Source organism: Amblyomma maculatum, chromosome 2 (genome assembly GCF_055883805.1).
Source record: "Amblyomma maculatum isolate TAMU_Amacu chromosome 2, ASM5588380v1, whole genome shotgun sequence".
NCBI classification, from domain to species: domain Eukaryota; kingdom Metazoa; phylum Arthropoda; class Arachnida; order Ixodida; family Ixodidae; genus Amblyomma; species Amblyomma maculatum.
The window spans coordinates 26525356-26547973 of NC_139345.1; the positions used below are offsets into that span (position 1 = coordinate 26525356).

General features: G+C 46.1%; 1 protein-coding gene across 3 annotated transcripts in view; it reads right to left on the reverse strand.

Annotated features, from left to right (window-relative positions):
* The window catches only part of LOC146198191 (transcription factor Sp1-like), a 60812-nt gene that overhangs the window by 28450 nt on the left and 9744 nt on the right, over nucleotides 1-22618 (reverse strand). For 2 of the 3 annotated variants that reach the window (XM_084593584.1, XM_084593585.1), the window contains exons 3-5: nucleotides 18869-19024; nucleotides 9676-9969; nucleotides 283-546 (exon numbers count right to left, since the gene is read on the reverse strand). In XM_084593584.1, the coding sequence (XP_084449710.1) occupies nucleotides 283-546; nucleotides 9676-9969; nucleotides 18869-19024 (714 nt within the window). The remainder of the gene's footprint in view (nucleotides 1-282; nucleotides 547-9675; nucleotides 9970-18868; nucleotides 19025-22618) is intronic. The other variant, XM_084593586.1, reaches the window with a different exon arrangement.

The following is a 22618-nucleotide window of genomic DNA, read 5'->3' on the forward strand; positions in this document are numbered from 1 at the left end:
TGATGACTGGGTAGTAGCAGCAAAGCAGCAGCAGCAGCACCTACTGCTTTCCGCACAAGCGCCACAGACATAAAGCACACACCAAACCCACCATTTTGGGATGTGGAGAAAAGCTGTGCACCAAGCTAGCAACGAAGGCAGCCTAGGAGGGAAGCAGCTTGTAAGCAGTTTTTCCTCAACACTGAGTTAGGCTTTGCCAAGGAAAGTGGTGCAGCCACCAGAGAAGGGAGAGAGCGAGAGCAGTGGGTGCAAAAGGGTGAAGGAGGAAGGCGAGTGGCGCACCTGCACCTGCGCGGCCATGGCTGCATTCTGCTGGGCCTGTTGCTGCTGCTGCTGTGCCTGAGTGCTGGCAGCACTCTGGACGGTGGCCTGTGGTTGTGCAGCCGTGGTGATGGTAGCTGCCTCCCCTGAGGAAGTCATCACCACCTGGGTGGTCCCTGACCATGACGTGGGGGTGCCTGCTGCTGTTTGCTGCTGGGGACGGCCTGTCTGCTGCTGCTGGGGGGCTGTGACTTGGATCTGCTGCAGGTGGCCCTGCGCGGTCAGCTGTGCACCACCACCAAGCCAGAAATGGGGGCCAGCAGAGAGGGGGGAAAAGCAAGACCCCGAGAGAGGGCGCCAGTCAGTGCAGTGGGGCAAGCAGGCAGAGTGGCTGGGTGGATGGCACCTTGGGGCTCTGGCAGGCAATTAATCAGTGACAACAGAGGCACAGCTACCAACTGCATGCCTCAGCTGGGCATGCAACTGCGCTGCCACACCAGAAGAAATCTGCTGCAATATATCTTTTGCAACTTCAGCAGCAATGTGTGCAGATTCAATGAGGACAGCCTGTTCCACTTAAAACGTTTCAAGGCCTGCCGACAAGCATGTGGTATAGGGCCTCCTCAGTAAAATGCTAATAGGGGGAGAAAAGCTGACTGCCCAAAGGTGCCAAACACTAAGCCAAGGTTAGTCCACCATTTGCACCAAGCAAGTGCTAGTTCACTTCTACAAGAAGTATGCTAGTGCACTGCTTCGACAAGTTTGCTCCAGCCACTAAACCAAAGCCAGTTAAAAGCGCACAGTTGTTATAGAATGCACTCATCGTTGCATGGTACAAAAAGCTGGAGATCTCAAAAAGGGAGACATATGAAAACAAGGATCACCTCTGGTCCCTTACTGCAGATGCAGAACATCATGTGCATAAGCTCAAGGGTGTCAGCTGCACAACTTAAAGAATAAAATATGCATAAAATATGCCCACCTCAGAAGTCTTGCTCAATGAGAAGTGTAAAATTTCAGACCTGGCAAATTACCCCCACCCCCCCACCCCCCTCCTCTTACAAAGCAGAAGGCATACTTAAAGCAGCTTTATTATATCTTTTCATATCTTTATTTTGGAGCAGCCGGGATGATGACATACAGCAGTGAGGAGCAGGCGGGATGATGACATACAGCAGTAAGACAGTGCATATCTGCCAGCTCTTTTTAGCTGTGCCATGGAATGTGACAAGCAAGTATAGAGTAGCACCCTTCACAGTGACACAAACTCTTCCCCCCACTTTGCATGGCTAATGTTTAGAGGTACCAGTACTGCAATGATCGGTTCTTGTTTTTCTTGGCAGTTTCTGATAAAGGTTAACTCAGCAACTGTAATTTAAATTAACTACAAGATAAGATTTTCTGCACACAACACAGTGAAGCCCAGTAACCAACAGTCAGAAAAGCACTGCCTCTTCGATATACCAAGGATAATTCATTTTGCGCACATGTGCCATCAATATTCAGAAGAGAAAAAAGGCCACGAAAAGATGCAACTACTTAGATGCGTGCCTGCAGAACTGTCAACGCAGAGGAAAAGCAAGCTAAACTCATCACTGCAATTCCTACCTCCATGTTTGTGGGGATGGAAGATACACAGGTTTTGCAAGCCAACTGAGGCAGGCTGGCAACATACCTAGTCCCCAGGTTGCACTTGATTAGCTCCACAGGTGACACAATATTCACTATTATACATAGACAGCTGGAAAAATGAGATGCAGACTGCAGTGTTCGTAGTTGACAATGACTGCTGCTCCACAAAGGAGCCAAATCTAATCCTAGATGCCTGCAAGAAGATCCTGCTACAAATTACCCCGTGTGTGGCTATGAAGCAATGTGCTCTGGCTTTCTGTCACTGGCATGTGCCTGTACACCACCTAGTGCAGCAGTGACACTGTTATTGCCAGCAAGACCATATTCATGGAGGAACACAAACATACCAAACATTCTTTATTTTTGAGTGAGTGGAAAGATCCTCTTCACTGATAAAACATCGAGTCCATAGCACACTAAAACTAGTAAACCAGACAAGTTTCTGGCTGCTGTGCAACACTAACATTTAGCCATTGTATCTCACGCTATATTTGTTGAGTCAGACACACTAAAAATGTTTGTCTCACTTGGCAAACAAGGATCCCAGGCTTAGCTGAAATAAAGATACTGGTTTTCGTGAAAGGAAAGGCGTAGCCACCTTTTCTCACTTCTTGGCAAATACTGGAGCTATGTCACGACGGAAAATAGAATGGAGGAAGAACAGGCTTTTGGGCTTCTTTCTGTTTCTTAAATATTTGGCAGCCTCCATTTTGGCATTTATTTCAAGCTGCAACTTTGTTTTTTTTGTGTGCAAATATTATTTTCTGTGAGCACGAACTTATAGCAATTCTTCAATAATAATACTATTATGTCCCTGTGTAGTAAAAAAATTAGGAGAATGCTGAAACTTCACTTTAAGAACAGATGCAATGGCGCCTTTAATGCATCTTTTCATTCCATAAACTTTTAATCTTTTTTTGTTTCAGTTCATTTTTTTTTTAATTACTACTATTACTGCAACATCCGTGCACCTCCCAAACACAGATTGGTAACTCATATAAGCCCCAATGCATTCACTAGGTGCCCCTCTAACATGCTTGGTACCAACCACCCTTCATGGTCTATACATTGCATGCCTGAATTTTAATGGTGACAATTTTATCTTATTGAATAATTCCTGAAATTATTTCTGAAATACCTCCATTAGAGATACCTCCGTACCAATTTTGGCTTCATTTGGGCTCTCCCTGATTCGTTAGTTTTATTTGAATGTGGTGTATTCAATTCCCGCACGAGGTCATGTGGCCGTGATGTCATGGCCCCGTCAAGCTTGTGGCATGATGCGAGTTGCACGTCCGCGCTGCAGACGCTGCCATAGTCGAAACGATTGCAGCGATCCTGGTACTCGCGGTAAGCGCAGCTGAAGTAAAGACTAATAAAAATAAAATTACTTGACCACAACAGACAATAAAAATGTGCTCTTGCATTAAAAAGTAACCATGAACAACTATTAAAAAGTAAGACATTTGAAAAAAGTTTAGTGCACGTGACATGTTGCGGCCGCGGCCGCGTCTACAGCGCCGCCGCGCTCATCAGCAGACGACAGGCGGCCGCGCAAGCGAAAGCAGATCTGTATCGTTTCAACTGGCACAATGTCGTACATGTATTGTTGTGCAAAGTGGTGCAGCACATCTGGCAAGAGCGGAGAGCACTTCTTCAGTGTTCCTGCCGATCACAGGTATGTATGCGTATGCAATTCACTTAGAAACTGTTGGCGACCTTTGTTGCGGCCGCTGTTGACTGTTATGATTTGAAACTGCTGGAGGCACACAACGAATTTCATTTCCCCTGTTTCTTTTTTCTGCAACGACATTTGTTCTGAAAGATGGGTTAAATAAGCATCTGTAAAGTGGGATGAGATAAAATTAAAATGCGGTGCTGCAGTTTTGGTGACCTGACACAGCGTCATCATACAAGCGTGGGAGCATAAGTTAGTTTGTACAGATTTGTGCGTGCCTGTCCCCACCTGGCTTAACTTTTTTTAATCCTTTATAAAATCCAATTAGTCCCCTTACATGTCCATGCCCTCAGACCCAATTTGTTATGTGGCTACTCTATTAATGTGTCCTAAAATCGTTAGTGGAGCGGAGACACTGTAATGGTGAGTTTGGATCAGCTTTTAAAGGTGTTTAGTGCTTGCACATATGTGTGCGCTGTTTGTGCGTAGTTTTTGCAGCTGATATGAGTGTCGCAGCTTGGTGAAGCTCACTGTGTGCTGCATAGTATAAAACTCAGAAGCGTGTTTTGCTGTGCGATTTGTTTCATAATTAGGAGTGAAAAGAACCGGCGGAAAACAAGGTGCATAAAGCCGTCGGGATAGTTTTTGAAAGATGCATAGGCAGTGTTTCTGGATAACCAGACCCAACCGCCCAGTGAGCTTCATGAAAACGATGCTGAAAACTTGTGCTTATCGCAGTACTGCCGTTGCAACTTCCGCTGTCATGTATAGTACCTACCGCCATCACCAAGCCTGGCTTATCTTCTCAATACTCCGCGTCGACTCTTCTATCAGCTGATTGCTGTCAGCGCGTACGCGAACGACCATGAACTCTCTCCGTCGTTTTCCTCTCCGCTGTGTCCCCTACGCTTTCTGCGAGCTCCCAGAAACTTTGCTTTTATTTTGTTTGTTTCTTTTTCGTGAAATGCCCTTCAAGGTCTAGCCCGTTATGGCTTCTTCGTGGCACTATAGGGAGTGGGGCCGAGAGGGCCAAAGTAGCTGGTTGGTTGGTTTGTGGGGTTTAACGTCCCAAAGCAACCCAGGCTATGAGAGACGCCGTAGTGGAGGACTCCGGAAATTTCGACCACCTGGGGTTCTTTAACGTGCACTGACATCGCACAGCACACGGGCGCCTTGCTTTTCGCCTCCATCGAAAAGTGGCCGCCGAGGCCGGGATTCGATCCCGCGTCCTTGGGAACAGTAGTCGAGCGCCGTAACCACTGCGCCACCCCGGCGGGGTTAAAGTAGCTTTCGGATGTTTACGGAAAAGGCAGCCTTGTGGCACCGCTTGTACCGCCCCCTTTTCTTGGACCGCTGTTTTCTTTTGAGTTGTGCACTTTTCTTCATTACAGTGTAATCCACTTATAACGATACCAGATATAACGATATATCGGTTATAACGATCAAATAATTTAGATTTATCAATTTTCCCATTGCCCCTATGTAAAAATAAACCACATATAACGATACGATTATCGGTGATATATCGGATACAACGATAGAATTCTGACCGCCTGGAAAATATTTACTAGCAAATTTCGTATAAATATTTGCGAAAAATAAAATTATTTGATTAGAATGACGCGAAAAGTGCCGCAAATAGACCGTTGTGGAGAAATCCGCAAGGAGGCGATGCGTACGGCCTTTGGAAGCGAACGCCATCATCATCGCAATCGCTGAAGAGAGAAGGTAAGGAGAAGGGGAGCGCGTCCTTGGCCGTTGTACGTGGCAGATGGCGCCGACTAAGCGGAAGGCGATCTCTCTCGAGGTGAAGCACCAAATTCACCAGGATTTTCGGCAGGGCTTCAAGGTGGGAAGCCTCACTAAAAAGTATGGGCTTTCGCAGTCGACGGTTTCAACCATAATCAAGGCTGCAGATGTCCTCGAGAAAGCCGGCTCCAGCGGCTACGACGACCAGCAAAAGAGGGTTAGAGACCCTTTGTACAGTGATGTGGAAGAGAGTCTCTACCAGTGGTTTCTGAACGCTCGCAACCAGAATGTTCCCATCACAGGAGCGATTCTTTGTGCAAAGGCGAAGAAATTCGCTTTTCTTCTGGGACGAGAAAACTTCGAGCCCGGCGGAGGATGGATCCAAAGATTCAAAGATCGCCACGGCATTGTTTATAGAAACGTGGTCGGGGAGGCTGCCTCGCTGGACGTGTCGGCAAAAGACGAGTGGCTGGCGACGAAACTGCCCGAGCTGTTGGAGAGCTATGAACAGAAGGACATTTTCAATGGGGACGAGACAGCGCTTTTCTACGAAATGCTGCCTTCAAGGACGCACGCTCTCAAAGGAGATCCGTGCAGCGGTGGGAAGCACAGCAAGGTCCGAGTGACTGTGTTTTTGTGCGCCAGCATGGACGGTAGCGAGCGTCTGAAGCCTTTTGTGATTGGGTAATCGAAGAGGCCCCACTGCTTCGGGAACCAACACATTCCGGTCCGCTATCGGAATAACAAGAAAGCGTGGATGACTCGCGACCTGTTTCAGGAATGGCTGCTTGAATTTGACGGCCTAATGGAGCAAAAGAAGAGGAAAGTGGTTCTAGTCCTCGACAATTGCACAGCACACAGCGTCAGCGTGAAGCTGACGTCTGTCGAGTTGCTCTTCCTGCCCCCGAACACCACGGCAGGTCTGCAGCCCATGGACGCAGGCGTAATTGCCAATTTCAAGGCCCTCTATAGACGTCGTATGCTCAAATGGCTGATCTTAAAAATAGACCGTTTGGGATCGCCAGAGGATGCTTCCGGGCCTGCTCACCTGAAGGTGAGCTTGATCGAAGCGGTGCGGTTTGTGTATGGTGCGTGGTACGAAGTGAAGCAGTCCACAATCCAGAACTGCTTTAGAAAAGCAGGCTTCGTGCGCCACGACTGTGCGGTCTCAGAAGGGACAGATACAGATGACTTGCTCCCCGAAACTGCCGATGTGTGTGCACTATGGGATCATGTTGCATCTTCCGACAATGCCGGCGGAGCGCTCTTGGACGACTTTTTAAACGCTGACAGCGCTGCTGCTTCGTGTGAGGAATTTACCGATGAGGCCATTGCCGAGGAGCAGCGACAAAAAGCGGCATCGAGCGATGGTGAAAATAGTGACGACGATGACGGCACCATGGACAACGATGGCAGTGACACCACCACGCCAGCTCCATTGTCGTCACGAAGTGCCGTACAGTCCATCCAGTCGCTGATAGGCTTCATCCATGCTACAGGACTGCCGCACATGTACGCGCAACAACTGGAGACTATGCAGACTGAAATTATCAAGCGTCAGCTGCCGCTCAAGCAAGCACGGATTTCCGACTTCTTTAAGCGAGATTAAGTTATTTATTCCCTTTATATATAGTACAGCAATAAAGTGTTGAGTCTTCTTTAGTGACTAGCTTTGTTTCATCCGATTGAATCGTCGCTGGCAAGTAGGTAAGTGCATGCACGGGCAAATGCATGTGCGCTCTCTTGCTTTTTTTTTTCTTTACTTTTTTTTTTGCCGGTCCAGATATAACGATAATCGGTTATAACGATCGGATTTTCCCGTTTTCTCAATATCGTTATAAGTGGATTGCACTGTATTCACGCTTACAACAGCAGTATCATCTTAGCACGTTTAAACGCAGAACGTAAAAAAAAAAAAAAGTACCAAATAAAAAATAAGCCTAACACTGTGTTACACATGTGTTGCAATGTGTTACGCATTAAAAATAGCATTGTGAAAATACACAAAAAGTATATATGAATTTTATGCTATTGAGCCAGATTGCTTTATAACTACACGCCCGGTGCCAGTCAATCTTGCTCCGTAGCAGACGACACACAGCGTTGTAGAAGGCACAGAGTTATTTTTCTCTCGCGATCCGGCATGTGCTGTGGCATTTCCATCATGATAGTTTTACCAAACCACTCATCAAGATATACAAATCTTTTTTATACCGAGAAATACGCGTTTTAGAAGCAGTCACAATTTTTTGAGCGGGACTATTTTTTTAGTCGTGGAGGCAATAGACCTCTCCTTGTTTGCAAACAATGTGAAGTCAGGGAGGCACATGACAATTGGGGCGCGCCGAGCTTGGTGGGCAAAATCGGTCCTTTCAGCCGGGTCTCTCTGCTGCAAGGAGTGGCGGGAAGCTGGCCGCTGCTGTGCAATGTTTGCTTCAAATCTTGTGATTAGTACACGCACATATTAGCAATTTTTTCCTTGAAAAAGATGACAGCCTCGGCAAGCATGCATGCAATTATTTTTGTTCAATGAACTGGCACAGCCGCTTGCGAACGACCTGAAGTCCTAACAAATGCTTGAAACTCATAGGACGTAAGTATGCTAGAAAACGGGTCAATGCAGGCATATTACAAGCGTTGTTTTCTTTTCTTTTTTCTTTTTTTAAATCTTCGCAAAATTCACTGAGAGCCCCACGAAGCGTAAACAGTTAAGAGCGAAAACAGCAGTGCATGCGCGAGCTTCGTGCTTGGCTGGGTGATTTCCATCCCAAGCAGTAGTAGTAAGTGGTTTTATTATAGAATAAAATAAAAATAGTGAAGGAAGGAAAAAGATTTTTTTGCCTGTCGCGGTATCTGCTTTCAAAACAAGCTGAGGCACCTGAACTGGGGAGGCGGAAATGAAGGGATAGCAAGGAGATGGATAGGAGAAACCAAAGAGATGAGCAACAGGGAGAAAGGACAGTTATCCCAAGCAGATATTTTTAGTTTGCGTTATGTTTGGCCAGACAAAGAAAAAAACATTATTTCCGCCTAGTCGTGTAGTACAGTCACCAAAACTGTGTTACAAGGAAGCTAGCAATAACACACGAATGAGTCCCGTGGTATGGAAAGTAACAAAGCGCGATTTGTACCACAAAATAATATTCATGCAAGGCGCACAAATATTCATAAAAGCGCTTAAATGATTTCAGTAAAAACACTTTTCGCTTGGGACACGATAGCTTTTGAACGAGCTATATAATGATTTCGTCAAGGAATGCTGTTTTCCTTCTGCGATCATGCCGCTGGCATGACCATGGGAGCCGTTTGGTGAGGGAGCTAGCTCCTTCAACATGGCCTACTGAATTGGAATAGATTCAATGCCGAGCAAGAATCTTCAAAAGCGCTGCATTGATCGCATGCCGCCCGGGCCTTTTAGAGCGCGAATGGCCAGCATTCAGCACGATTCGTTCGGAAGGGCAATAAAGCAAACTAATAAGTGCTTGTTCTTTTTCTCAGAATTATGCGAACATACTTGTATACCAGAAAAATGTGCTTACGGTCGAGAACAATGTCGAGGCCTGCCGGTGCACGACGTTTGTCGCTTGGCTTTTTGCATAGCTGAAAAACACATTTGGACCACGTATATAACGGAAGAAACATGTAGTTGGTCATCTGCGATCGAATAACGCATCACACCACGTGGGGTCTTGACGGCGTTGAGAAAAACACAGCAAGTTGTCACCAGACGAGATCAAATCCTCCGCACGATGCCACCAGCAGCGAAATGTTTTGCCCCTTCACTCCTCCTTCGAAACATCATTCGTGACATAAGCCGGGAGAGGTCTATTGACTGCTGCGCTTCGGTCATCTGGGTGGGGCCTCTCCTGTCTTCTAAAGTTGTACCCGACTACTATAGCCATTTCTATTTTTGCGAGATCTGCTGTAAGCAGCACAATCCAAGCACGGGTCAATTTATTGACCATTTTTTAGGAGCGGCGGTCTCATTACACTAGGCACTCCTTGGACTTTTTTTTCATTAAGAACTGAAATTAAATGCTGTTTTCCCATGAAAAATTTCGCTTAGTGTGTCAGGTAAAGGGGCACCTGTTTATGCATTCCAGACTTCAACCAAACAATTCCCATTTTTGTAATGCCATGGTGATATATGAAGGCTTTAAAAGGCATCCCAATGTGCTTTAATTTTGCAAATTCTCTGCACAATCACTGGTGGGTGGGTCTACTCCACTAGGCTTAGCCTCCAGTACGCATTTGAAAAGGTCCACACTAGCAGACCTGCCATCCCTGACAGGCAGGTAACGTGGGTCTGAAGGAGAACAGCCCAACAATGAGTGATTGCTGTGGCAGGTCCTCACCTGGGCCATCTGTGGTTGCATTTGTGTGAGCTGCTGGACAACTTGTGCGGTGGCGAGTTGCTGACCCGAGGCCAGCATGTTTCCCTGCGGGGTGGCGACGGCTTGCAAAGTCTGCACAGGCACGTGAATGGTCTGGTACACAGTCTGGCCATTGCCTGTTGAGATGGGCATTTGCACGGGCAATGTCTGCTGGACGGGGGCTGCCGCATGTGAAAACGGCAGCTGCAGTGTCTGCACCATGTTGCCCTGCCGGATGGCCACGTTTTGCGTGAAGCCCTGCGGCCGCAGGAAACCCTGCATCGAGGGGGTTGGGACACACAGTAAAAAACCACATTCCACCACATCTAGCCTTGAAGCAAGCTCTTCTTTCCTTGCCACTCTGCATTTTAGAATGCTAGCTTTTATTAGCTCACTGATCAGTTTGGTAGCACCATGGATGTGCACATGCGTGCTGCGCAAGACGAGCTTCGACGCTTTTATCTGAGCACACCTTCATGTGCCTCACCGACATGAAGGTGAACCTAGTGCACCTCCCTCTTCAACACCTGGTTCGAGGTAGCACTCGGCACATGGGTACGCGGGCATATGCCTCGAGCGTTTCCGTGGAACCGCTGCTTAACACTACCAGCAGCTAAGCTGCCAGTATGCCAGCGGGCAGCACATCACTGCAGAAAGTGCGCTACTAGTATCAGTACATCACAGTCAAGCTTCTGGGCTACAAACAAGCCAATTTCTTGGCATACCTTACATATCAAATTATCAATACACAGAACAAGTTTGCGATCCCTCTCAAGTTCGACATATCCAAGATGAATTTCAACACAATTTTCAGCGACATTTTGATAAAGATCCAATAAGAAACAATGAACTGCATCAGCTGAGTTACATGGATCCGAAAACACCTGTCTAACTAGCGCCAGTATGTCGCACAATCTAAGGTTCAGAAAGACAGGTCCTTTGTCAAAAAGCAATTTTTTTCACAAATAGGATTTTCAAAACCTGCGGCTGTTTTTCTACTTGTCTGTAAATTCTGTTCTCTTTACAAATAATATTTTGACTGTAATACAAGTAGAAAATGCAGATCCATGCTTACTCCAGGCAATTTTGCAGCAAGAACTATGCTTTTTCCACAACATGAAGCTGTCGTTCTCTGACAGTGCTCCCCAGCCTCTTGGTCTCTCATTCGAAAAAGCAGCTTCTTATTTTCGATTTGGCACCATTGCTACGCATGAACGCTTGTTGATTGTAATAAAAAAATGCGCCGAACAGAAGACAATATGCACTGCTATTCGCTGGTTGCTGCAGACTAGAAAATGTCACTTAACTGGCTGACGCATTTTCCATAGTCTTGCTGGATGAATTAGAGCAGGGTCAGTAACAGACAGAGTTTTGTCGGAGCCACCTAGCTCAGCTGACACACCTTGCAACAATGTAAATTACACACCACTCACAGATTCAAGAAGGGTAAAAAGTCACTCGTTAACACAAAGAAGAACGCTGCAGATATACTGCCACCTAGGCTAGGCCTAACAGAGGCTACGAACGCAAAAACTTTCTGCCTAATGACGGACACTATGTTTCCAACTAGAATAGAGAACACTGTAAGTAGAGATACATGCCCAGACCCATGGAGGAAGGAAACAACTTAGGAGAGGCCCTTGCCATTTCCAATGCATTGGAGAAAGTGTGGCGGAAGTGACGTCAAAATTTAGGGTTAGCCAAGTCGGGCCATTAGCAACGGCAACGCGTTGCCATGAAAACTTGGGCCACTAGCAACAGCGTTGCTAAGGGCCCTAGGTATGTGAGCGTCGCGGAGAAAGGGTAAAGGAGGAGGAGAGATGTTGCAGCGTACGGTCGCGGCGGCTTCAAAAAAATGACGTCAGGGCCTCTCCTAAGCTTTCCTTCCTCCATGCCCAGCCCTCACATTCACCAAAAACATAAGCCACTCAAGCCACTCCACCTGGACCAGTTGGAAAGACACACTGGGCAGTGGCCGCAAACTTCTCAGCTTACCCCTAACGACAGCCCACATAAAGAGGAATACTGGCTCTACCGAAATAACGGACTAGGTTAAATTCAGGAATATTAGGTTATCAAACAACAGCATCACAGCTATTAAGACCAGGTTCAGAGCCTAAGAGATGCTCATGCAAAAATGACTTGCACCATCCAAAGCACCGGAAGTAGACAGACATCTCTTACATTTAAAGGAGGCCAGAAAAAGTAATAAACATCGAAAAAGACAAAAATTAAGTAAAAAAAAACTAAAATTAAACATAGCCGAGGTTGCAGCAGGAGCCCAAGAGTATGCCGTAACGCTCTCCAAGTAAAACTGGGTAGAATTATGGAACACATTGAAAGGTACCCTGAGTACAGCCTGTTACAGGTCTGTTAGACACTTAAAAATCAGTCAGCTACAGGAAGAACCTTCCATTCCATAGCTCACAAATACCCGTGCACGGACGCAGATTTAATTGCAGCAATGTAGAAGAAATGTACAGAAGACGCCTCTCTTGTTTGCCAAACTCTGTATGAGGGCCAATCGAAAACCCCTCCATTGAATCCTCTGTTACACTGACAGAGGTATACACTGCAGCCTGTATGCCCACGACAACAAGAAACACTGCGCCGGGAGGAGACAAGATTACCAATGCCATAATCAAGGACCTAAGCACTGACCACTTGAAGGACCTAACCAAATACATCAATAAAGAACTGTGGAAGAAGGGTCGGGCCTTGTCAGCTTGGAAACATGCTGACCTCAATACTACATTGAAGGCTAGAAAGCCACTGGCTAGAGAGAGCCTGCATCAAGTTTCCCTCACTCCTTGCCTCGAAAAGCTATATGAAGATGTACTACAACTTAGGCTTCAAAATTACCTAGATGAAAACAACTATTTCCTTCCTGCATGCTGGGCTTTCGAACAGACTCCACACGCACGCAAGATGCCTTCCTTTGCGTAAGAGAGGAAGTGATAAGCACCATCCTCAAACACGGCAAAAACTTCCTCCTGGCACTAGATCTGAAAGGAGCATATCATAATACACCAGCCACCAAACCATATCACAAAAATTAAACTTAACGGAGGGGAGAAAATCATTAACCACATGAAGGCCTTCCTCTCGGATCGAACAGCCACCTTAGGAATTGGAATGGTCCGGTCACCCACGATATCCATGCCCAACATGGGCTGACCGCAGGGCTCTGTTGTTTCTCCAATGCTGTTCAACATCGCAATGCTGAACTTAGCCCAAAGGCTCTTAACCCGCAAAGATATCGGCTTCATCTTCCATGCGGACGACATAGCCATATGGGCTTTGAAAGGATCCTTGGCGCAGAAAAAAGAAGCTCTGCAAGCAGCTATTGACCTAGTACAGGAGTTCGACGAAGAGAGCGGTCTTCAATGCTCCCCAGAGGAACCCGAACCTATCTGGCTGCACAGCAACAATTACAAGTCTTCTGGGGAAATTGAACTTTACCTTGAAGACCATAAAATTCAAGAAAAAGGCAAGATCAGAGTTTTAGTGCTGCGGGTGCAAAGCAATTTGAGATTGGACTTTACAATTAAGACTCTCCAACCCACAGTGAATCAAATTTCAAGATTGATAAGAAGCGTAACCTGGCATCGGAAAGGGATGAGGGAGGAAGACTCCCTCCTCCTAGTCCTAGCCCTTGTCGTAAGCAGGATTACCTACGGGCTCCCCTATGAGATTAGATTCGTTGATAGGAAGGCCATTGACACCATCATAAGGGGCCTTAAAACGACTCTAAACCTCCCACTAAACAAATCAATCAAATGATTTTTGGCACTCGGGGGTACACAACTTTGATGAGCTCAGGGAGGTGCTGGAAAGTAAAAAACAATGCCTGACAACAATGCAGGCAGTTAGGAAAGTCCAGATGAGGCTGGGGTTATGGCAGGCATTAAGGACTAATGAGGGCAAGTCCCAAATGCCAACAACTACAAGAGATCAACATAAATCCAATACCCAGGTGCATACAACACGAATGGCAGAAGGGTAGATGGAAAGCCAGAGTCCAAGATCTCGCAAAACAGCTGTGCAAAGATCCGGAAGCAATCTACATCGACATTGGGGCCTATGCTGAGCCAGGCAGGTTCATGATAGCTGCTGCCAACAATCAGAGTAGAATTCGAGCTACAATCTATGTTAAATATACTAGGAAGCAAAGAGCCCAAGATCATAGTTGGAAGTCATCAAATGTAGTGACCGACTAACAACAAGGTTGTAGAGACTAACTTGCAGGAAAACCCCATGGAAGGGCGAGCACACTATTAAATGCACCCCCCACCCAAACCCACCCCACACACACACATAGTATAATATGGACACCTGGACACGAAGGTCTTGAGGGAAACAAGGCGGCAAATGATCTAGCCTGAGCTTCCACAAACCGGGCGGATCCCCATCCCTACCCCACACCCCTCATTGAACCATATGGTGACAGGCTAGAGCACCTTAGGCTGGAAAGAAGAGGGCACGGAAAGAAGAAATTTTTCACCACCACACAAAAAAAACATCCTTCTCGGACTGGAGGAGCATACAGACCAACACATTTCTTAATCTTCATATTTTAAACAAAATCAGCCCAACAAAATACCTAAGGTGCAGAGCGAGTCCCACACTCTACCATATATACCCCTTGAGAATTCCAGTACAAACCTGACAAAAACTTAATAATGCCACACCTGACACACGAGCAGTGGGAGGTGGCTCTGACCAGTGACAACTTTGGACTATCCAGCTAGTCCGAAAGTCAGCTGCCACCAGCAGAGCTCTGAACTAGAGGCACCGAACATCTAGCTCCTGCCAATTATCTGCAATAAATTTTTCCTCTCTCTCTCGGTGATGGAAATATCAAATCGATGCCTACATGGCAAAACCAGGGCAAAAATGTCAAGAAAAAGCTGACACTCATGGTGGGCTGTGCATGCCAGATGATGACATCCAACTGCCTGCGATTCATTTGGAAGATTTGCGCAGAGTTAAATCGGGCACCTAACATGCGTCTAGTCTCCAGAGTGACTATACTCCACAATGTTGTCATTTCCTCATGCCACTACAATGGTAATTTTGAGGTCTTCTTGAACAAGCAGCATTCTTGTCTGTTTTTTTTATTTTTCTCAAAATGCAAATTCTGGACTCTGAGCAAATTTTAAACTGGTGCTTCTTGGCATTTATAGCAGAGAGGAACATAATTCCTTTATTCTCCCATATAGCTAGATGTGCTCAACATTCACTGCTGTGAGCAGATTTTTTAATTAAGGCCCAAAAACTTTTGTGATTCTCTAGTTCTTGATTATAGATCAGGTAATATTTGTAGCTTGAATTTAAATCTGCTGTAAAATAACTAATGGTGCTAATATAGGAAAAATGTCTCCATATTGCTTTGTATTTCCTTTCTAGAGTACAGTTGAATTCCGGTACAACGAACGCTGCTTTAACAAAATTTTCGCCACAAAGTATTTTGCATTCCCCCTGAAACCCCCATAGGACTTAATGTATTAAAATTTCATAAAAAACGTAGTACTTTACGAGCAAATGTCCACTTCTACAATTTTTTTTTTGCGAATTTTCGAGGCTGAGTGGCCCCTCAGTCTTGTCTTTCTTTAGAAGGTGGGTGCTGGAGAGAGACTTTCTTGCTCTCACCGTTTATTTTTTTGCTTCGCAGACCGCTGGGGGAGGGGGGCGCACCTATACCACACATCCTCCTTGCGCGCACCGCTCATTTGCTTTTCTTTTTTTTTTTCTCCTTCTGATGCACACGTGATTTATGAAGTGACGTCACGCCTCGCTCATTGGCTAACTCCGTTCTCCATGTAAAAGAAACGAGTCCGCCCTTGCCTTTGCTAGGCTCCTTCGACTGATGCAGCTCGCGGTCATGGTGCTCGCGGTCACCGTGCTCGCGGTCACCGTGCTCGCGGTCACCGTGCTCGCGGTTTCCTGCTTGGCAGAAAACCGCGAGGCGGACTGAAAAGTGCTGCAAGAAAAAGCCCACTCCGCATCACCGTGTTTCTTCTTTGTGTGTCCTTGTCGTTGAGTGCATCGCTGTCATGAGTGCATCGTTCAGCGTGGTCTTGTCTCTTCTCTGCTAGTCGCTGCTAACTTCCTAGGATGTCACCGCCAGCGAAGAAGCGAAGTTTATTTCACTAGAAGAAAAAGCGTGTAGTATTATCGCCGAAGCAGAAAGTGGGAAGAAGGCGAATATTGCCGCAGATTTTGGCATCGCGCAGAGTTCATTGTCAACGATACTGAAGAGTACAGAAAGCATCGGCAAGGCACTTGCGTCGGGCACTTCAGCTCAACACAAGAAGGTGACGCAGCCAACGTATGAGGAACTTGATAAGGCTGTCTACGCCTGGTTCGTCTAAATGCGAGCCAAGAACATCCTGCTGAGCGGAAGCATTGTTCAGCAGAAGGCCCTCAATTATGCTTGTTTGCTAGGCCTGGATGACTTTATAAGGACAGCACAGGTTGGCTCAATCACTTTAAAGCGAGGCACAACATCGTGGGAAAAGTTCTGTGCAGTGAAGCAAGTTCCACGGACACTGGCGGCGCATCGGAATGGGTGATAGACAACGTGGCTGATATTATGAGTGGCTACGTGCCGTCCGATACTTACAACACGGACAAAACGGGCCTCTTTTATGAGATGCTGCCAGCGAGAATGCTAGATTTTAAAGGGCAGCATTGCCAGGGTGGCAAGCACAGCAAGGAAAGGGTGACTGAGCCGCTGTGCACAAACATGAATGGATCAGACAAGTGTCCCCCGTTAGTTATTGGCAAAAGTGCCAAACCGCACTGTTTCAGTGGAAACAGAAGCCTTCCTGTCAAGTATGTCGCTAATGGGCGGTCGTGGATGACCCGTGCCATATTTGTGGACTGGATTACGGCATTTGACCGTAAAATGACAGAAAAGGCAGAACCGAAAGGGTTGTTTGCTCTTGGAAAATTGTGCTGCCCACCACATTGACGTCTAACTGTCAAGCGTCGAAGTGTGATTTTCCCCACTGAACAGCACTTCAATCATTCAGCCACTGGATCAAGGCATCATCCGAAGCGTGAAGTGCACTTATTGGGAGAGGCTGATTCAGAGGATTCTCTTGAACTTCGAAACTAGCAGAGAGAAAAAGGTGGACCTATTCATAGCTCTTCAGATGATGGCTGCTGAGTGGAACGTGACCCTGTCCACCTTGATCTACAACTGCTTCCAGCACGCCGGGTTTCTTGACCAGGAGGCAACCAGCACAGCTACAGCCGCGGAAGATGAGGGTCCATCATCGTCGACTCCGGGGATCAGTACGGCCTGGAAATCCCTCCAGGATGCAGGAAACGTCCTTGGCGATATTGACACAAACTATAGTCAAAGAAGAAGCGGAGACAATAAGTGGCTAGTTGGCGTAGACGACGAAGTTGGTTGCCTGGAACCGCGCTCAGACCGCTCATCGGACCGCTCTCGGACTTCAGCAGTCCTCTAGGCTCAGGGCGTTGCCTGGACGTTTAGCACAATACCCGTTACAGTCTGGTGGAGTGCGCTGGGTACGCTTTCCCACGTTTACACGCTTCACGACGGATCTGACTCCGGTCCACCAGCGACACAGTCGCTGCCTCCGCGGACAGTCGCTTGAGCTTGGGCCCCTTCCCACCTCTCGAGCCACCTCGACATGGCCACTGATCCCAGGCTCTCAGCTCCGATCCTCTGCCAACCGCCGCGAACACCACCATCTTTTCACACAACGTCTTCGAAGACGCTGAGGTTTGGCTGGCGACTTTTGAGCGAGTGGCTCGGTACAACGGCTGCAGTGATGAGCATAAGCTCAATAATGTTTACTTTGCCCTAGAAGAGTCTGCGCGTACGTGGTTTGAAAACCACGAGGGCGCCCTTACCACCTGGCAAGCGTTTTGCCGTGAACTTCTGACCACTTTCCCCAACGCCGAAAGCCGCGAGAAAGCTGAAGCTGCACTTCAGTCCAGAAACCAGCGGCCTATCTGAAAAGTTACTACGCCGATACTTTGGCCCTTACGAGATTGTTCGCCGTATCAGTGACGTCACCTATGCCGCAGTTCCCGTAGCTTCAGCTCCATCCCGAAGGCCACAGCGTCCAGAAGTCGTGCACATGGTTCAGCTGAAGCCCTATCATGATCGCGCATGACTGAACTTTTCGTCAACGCCGTTGGGTCCTTGTGACAGTTTTGTGCACCCTTTTGCTAACTTTTTCCTAGTAGCACCGCAGTGACACAAACTATAGTCGACAATAAGTGGTTAGTTGGCGTAGACGATGAAGTTGGTTGCCTGGAACCGCTCTCGGACTTCAGCAGTCCTCTAGGCCCAGGGCGTTGCCTGGACGTTTGGCGCAATACCAGTTACAATATCGAGCTGGACGATTCTCTCAACGCTGACGCGGATGTGCTTGTCTACAAAGAGCTAAGTGATGAGGACATCATTAAAAGTTTTGGAGAACCGGAAGAGCCGCTGTCCGATGCTGAAGACGACTCCGCCCAGGATTCACCCCCCTTGGCAACCTCATCGCAGGCGATGGATGCCTTCGATGTTATTAGGAAGTTCCTGAGCTCTCACGATGAAGAAGTTGCAATGGCCCTCTTAACAGAGTGTGAGAGTTGCATGACGCCACCGCTGGCAGTGAAACGCAAGCAGACAAAGCTTATGGACTTCTGGAAAAAACATTTTTTTTCCTCATGTTAACTAAGTGCCATTTATGAGCTTTTACGGAGAATCTGTTTGATATTGTGCTAGTAAACAACAGGGGTTAATTAATTGTAATCATTTTAATCGGCAAGAATACTATGTAAGAATATTAATTTTCACTATGTTTTGTGGGAAAACAAAAGACTTCTCCAAAGGTAGTCTCCCCAGTAGTGCCAACTCAGATGAAGTTCTTGTCAATACTGGCATTCCCAGGAATCTATTCTATTTCTGCCGTTCTTTTCAGTATATACAATCATAGCTAAGATGTCTACTTAAACACCATTAAAAAACCTGTATATTAGGAACTTGTGCAGGTAGCGACTTATTGTGGCTGTATGAGTGCCCTACTGCTACCCTCCCTTTTAAATTTCCTTTTCACTTTACCATTTATAAACCAACCAGTGCACTCGCATTCTTTCAACTGCTCTAAATATAGCTACAAATCCCCAAGACTGGTTTAGGCACCTGGTTAGCAAGCAAGGTGGGTGCTCCGCCAGTCAGCTGGATGGCCTGCTGACCGCCAGTGAAGGAGGCTGGGATGAAGATGGCCTCCTGTCCATCAATCTGGATGTTCTGAATCTGTGGTATGGCATTGTAAGTTATCTGCCCGCTGGGTGTCATCTGCAACATCAAAAAAAGGCAGAACATACTGATATCAGCAAAGATGACAAACTAAAATGCTGTGATTGTCCTACAGTGTGCAAATACAGAAACTTAGTGGGAAAGCGAACAAGCAGAAAACATCCTTCTGCATCTTAATATTAACCTGTGAGCCCTGCCAATGGTTTTGGTTTGCTTTTAAAGCAGGCTTAAATTTTCCTTGCAACACCAAGAAACAAATGGACCAAGTAGGTGTAGAGATTATTCACATCTCTGAAATAATATCAGTAATTATAAACACTATTAATAACTTTAACAACAAGGTGTGGTAAAGTGTGGTATACGGGGATTTAAAATCTCAAAAGCGATCCAGGTTACGAGGGACACCGTAGAACTCCAGATAATTTAGGCCACCTGGGGACTTTTAATATGCAACTGGCATCATACACACCACAGGACTGCCAAAAAAAAGGATAGTATAAATTGTGCACGTAAAGAAAACACGAGTAAGAATAGGCTGAACAACCATAAAGAGAGGCGAAGCACGTTGCTGTATCCTAGCATATTACTCAGAGGAGATTGAGAGGCACTGTGAGTGCATATGTGCAACATAGTGTTCTGGCTTAGGACAGAACATAGTGTTCTGTCCTAGCCAGAACACTATTCCGAAGCCTAGTAAATGGCTTCGGAATAGTTTAGGTCACTTGGGTACCTCAATCGTGCATCAACATTGCACAGCCTATAATGACGCTTTCCGCATTTAAACTCCATCAAAACACAACCACAGCAGCTGGGTTCAAGCCAGAATGCTTGCATTGGGGCATGCGGCATACGTAACTGTATCGCTCATATGGTCATATATACAAACCTGTCATACAGGATCTTTTTTCTTATTTTTCAACATATCTTGATGAAACTTAGTGTGCAAGCACATAATAGATTGCTGATTTCAAATAAGAATGTAGATTTAGCATATCTCATCGGGAAGAGAGAATATGGCAAAATAACATGTTCATTTCTAACAGGACATTAAGGCAATTTCTCATTAAAAAAGGCCTCTTTTAGGAATATGCATGCATATCAAAAGGTCCACTGCACATGCTAAAGCTAAGGAAATTCATATAATGTCCTTTTCTTGATACATAAATACAAAAGTTGGAAAGAAAATGTATGTGGCAGTAATTAGCCAAAATTTAGTCTAATTGTTAATATTAATATTGCAAATAAGAAAAAAGGAAAGCTTTAGGATGTACGGTGGACCTTTTGAAATGTCCACATATTGCTAAAGGAGGCTTTTTTCTAATGAGAAATTACCATAATGGCCTATAAGAAGCGACCTAATCAGGATAGTTATTTTGAAATATTTTCTCCTTACAAGGATACTGAACAAAAATATTGCCGCCGAGCTTTCTAGCACAGATGGTAGCTATCGCATTGAGAGTTACCAAAACAACACACTTTATAAACAGAAATGAGCGGAAAGTAAGTATTTTAATGAATATTTCTCAAATCGCCGCACCTACCGGCCTTCTGTGAAAGCTCCGACAAAACCGGATATCACGTCACATTTACCTACTTCCCTCATGCCTCCCTAACCAGCCCCATCGCGAGCAGTCACACTGGTTCGTTTTTACCTAAGTGGCACTAATGAAACTCACAAGCGGACGTGCTTTTTTTTTTTTATAAAGTGCAACACACTTAAACCTGCTGCTCGTGTTCCTATGAGACAGCGGACGCAGCGCGCAGCTTTAAATCACGCTGCACACAATCCTCCGTATGCGTCCCCCTCGACTTCCCTCGTTGCAACATTCCACATTCTGCAGCATTGTGCACGGCGCGAGGCGGGGGAACTGACACGCGTAGCCAGTCAACCAACTTCAGGTGCGGGGGCGGTGGCGGCGGGGCCGTGGGGCCATGATGTTGCTGAGGGTAAATGACGTCGCACCTGATGGCTCACAGTTGGAAGCGCGCAGCCTCTGACCCGGCGGCCGCTAAGAAAACGTCAAAAATACAGTCATTCATTCAAAACTAACAAGAATTATGTGTCTGTACTAGTTAATCGCGTCTTAAGAATGCAATTGTGGTGCTTTCTCAATATCCTTGGATATTTGTTCAGTATACCTTTAAGATGAGATATCTGAAATCAGCATTTTATTCTGCACTTTCATGGTAAGTGTCAACAAGATATGTTGAAGAAAAAGCTGGGGTTTGCAAGGCCTTCATACCCCCTTAAGTGGTGATTATAGCCTCAAAGCCATAGTCATCATGCCATGATTTAATTTCTGCTAAGACATGCATGTATGCAGCCAAAGGAGTACCACATGCTACATTTACGTTTTTACGTGCCTTGTAGGTACACCTGGCTTTTCTACCTTGAAGCCTACCTTCAACATGGATCAAATCTTAGTTGCCTTTTGTTCAAATAATTTAACCATATGGATATGGCAATACCACACTTCTGAAGCCACCTGGTGGGCTAGCTGGTGCACATAAGTGTTATGAAATCTGCGCAATGAACAAATAAAACAGCAATTAGCCTCTCAACATGTTCAACAGCTACAACTAAAACACGCATTTTGTCAGCTATGGCCCAAGGTCACTCCCTTAAGGTAACACTAAAGAGTCAATAAAGGAAGCAAGAAATCAAGCAAGATTGCTAAACTGCCCTTAAAGAATTCTGCCAAAACTTTCTCTGCAAAAATAAATAAAAATAAAGCTTGCAGCAGAGTCACTTGCCAATAAAGCCCTCAATTCCTTCTGCGACTTAGACCACCATACAATGCAACAAACATATGAAATTGTTTTCTGATATAGGATACTCTGACTTCTCAGCGAATCTAATCTATTGCAAGGAAACAGAAGCCCATGACCCACCCAGACTCTTAACTACATGCACAGAAAATGGCACCACTATACCCTGCACAATCCGTCAGAATGTTCATTGACTTCTACAACAGGTACGGTGGGTTCACAGCTAGAGCAGAAGATAAATGACACTGACAGCTCTGGCTTCAACACCTGGCAACTGCTCCATTAAGCCCAAGTGGGCAGTATGTAAAACAGAGCATTGCATCCTCGTATCTCAACAGCATTAGTCACATTGTTTTAATGTTATTGGCACCAGGGCAATATTACATGGTAGCAAGGTTTAGGTTTGGTTTAGAGGGTTTAACATCCCAAAGGTGCTCAGGCTACGAGGGATGCCGTAACAAGAGGGCTCCGAAAATTTCAACCACTTGGGTTTCTTTAGACTGCACTGACATCAAAAGTGGCCGCTGCAGCCGGGATTTAATCCTACTTTCTTGGATTCAGCAGTCAAGTGCCCTAAACACTGAGCCATCACACAAAGGTGAAGAGGTTGGCTGGTGCGTACCTTCCCTACGTGACCTAGGCCTGCTGTTCCACAACTATATTGTCGAGAAAGTGATCAACCAATAGCAGCAAGCAAACGCTGCTGGCAACTCTGCATTTCGTAGAATTAGCCTGGAAATCAAGCAGTTTTCGTGCTTATCCTACCCCTGTTCTTGGTAAAGACGATACATTTAGTATTATTGGTTCTCGTTCTAACCAGACCCAGACAATCTCATTTAGCATTTCAAAAGCAGGGCAGCAACT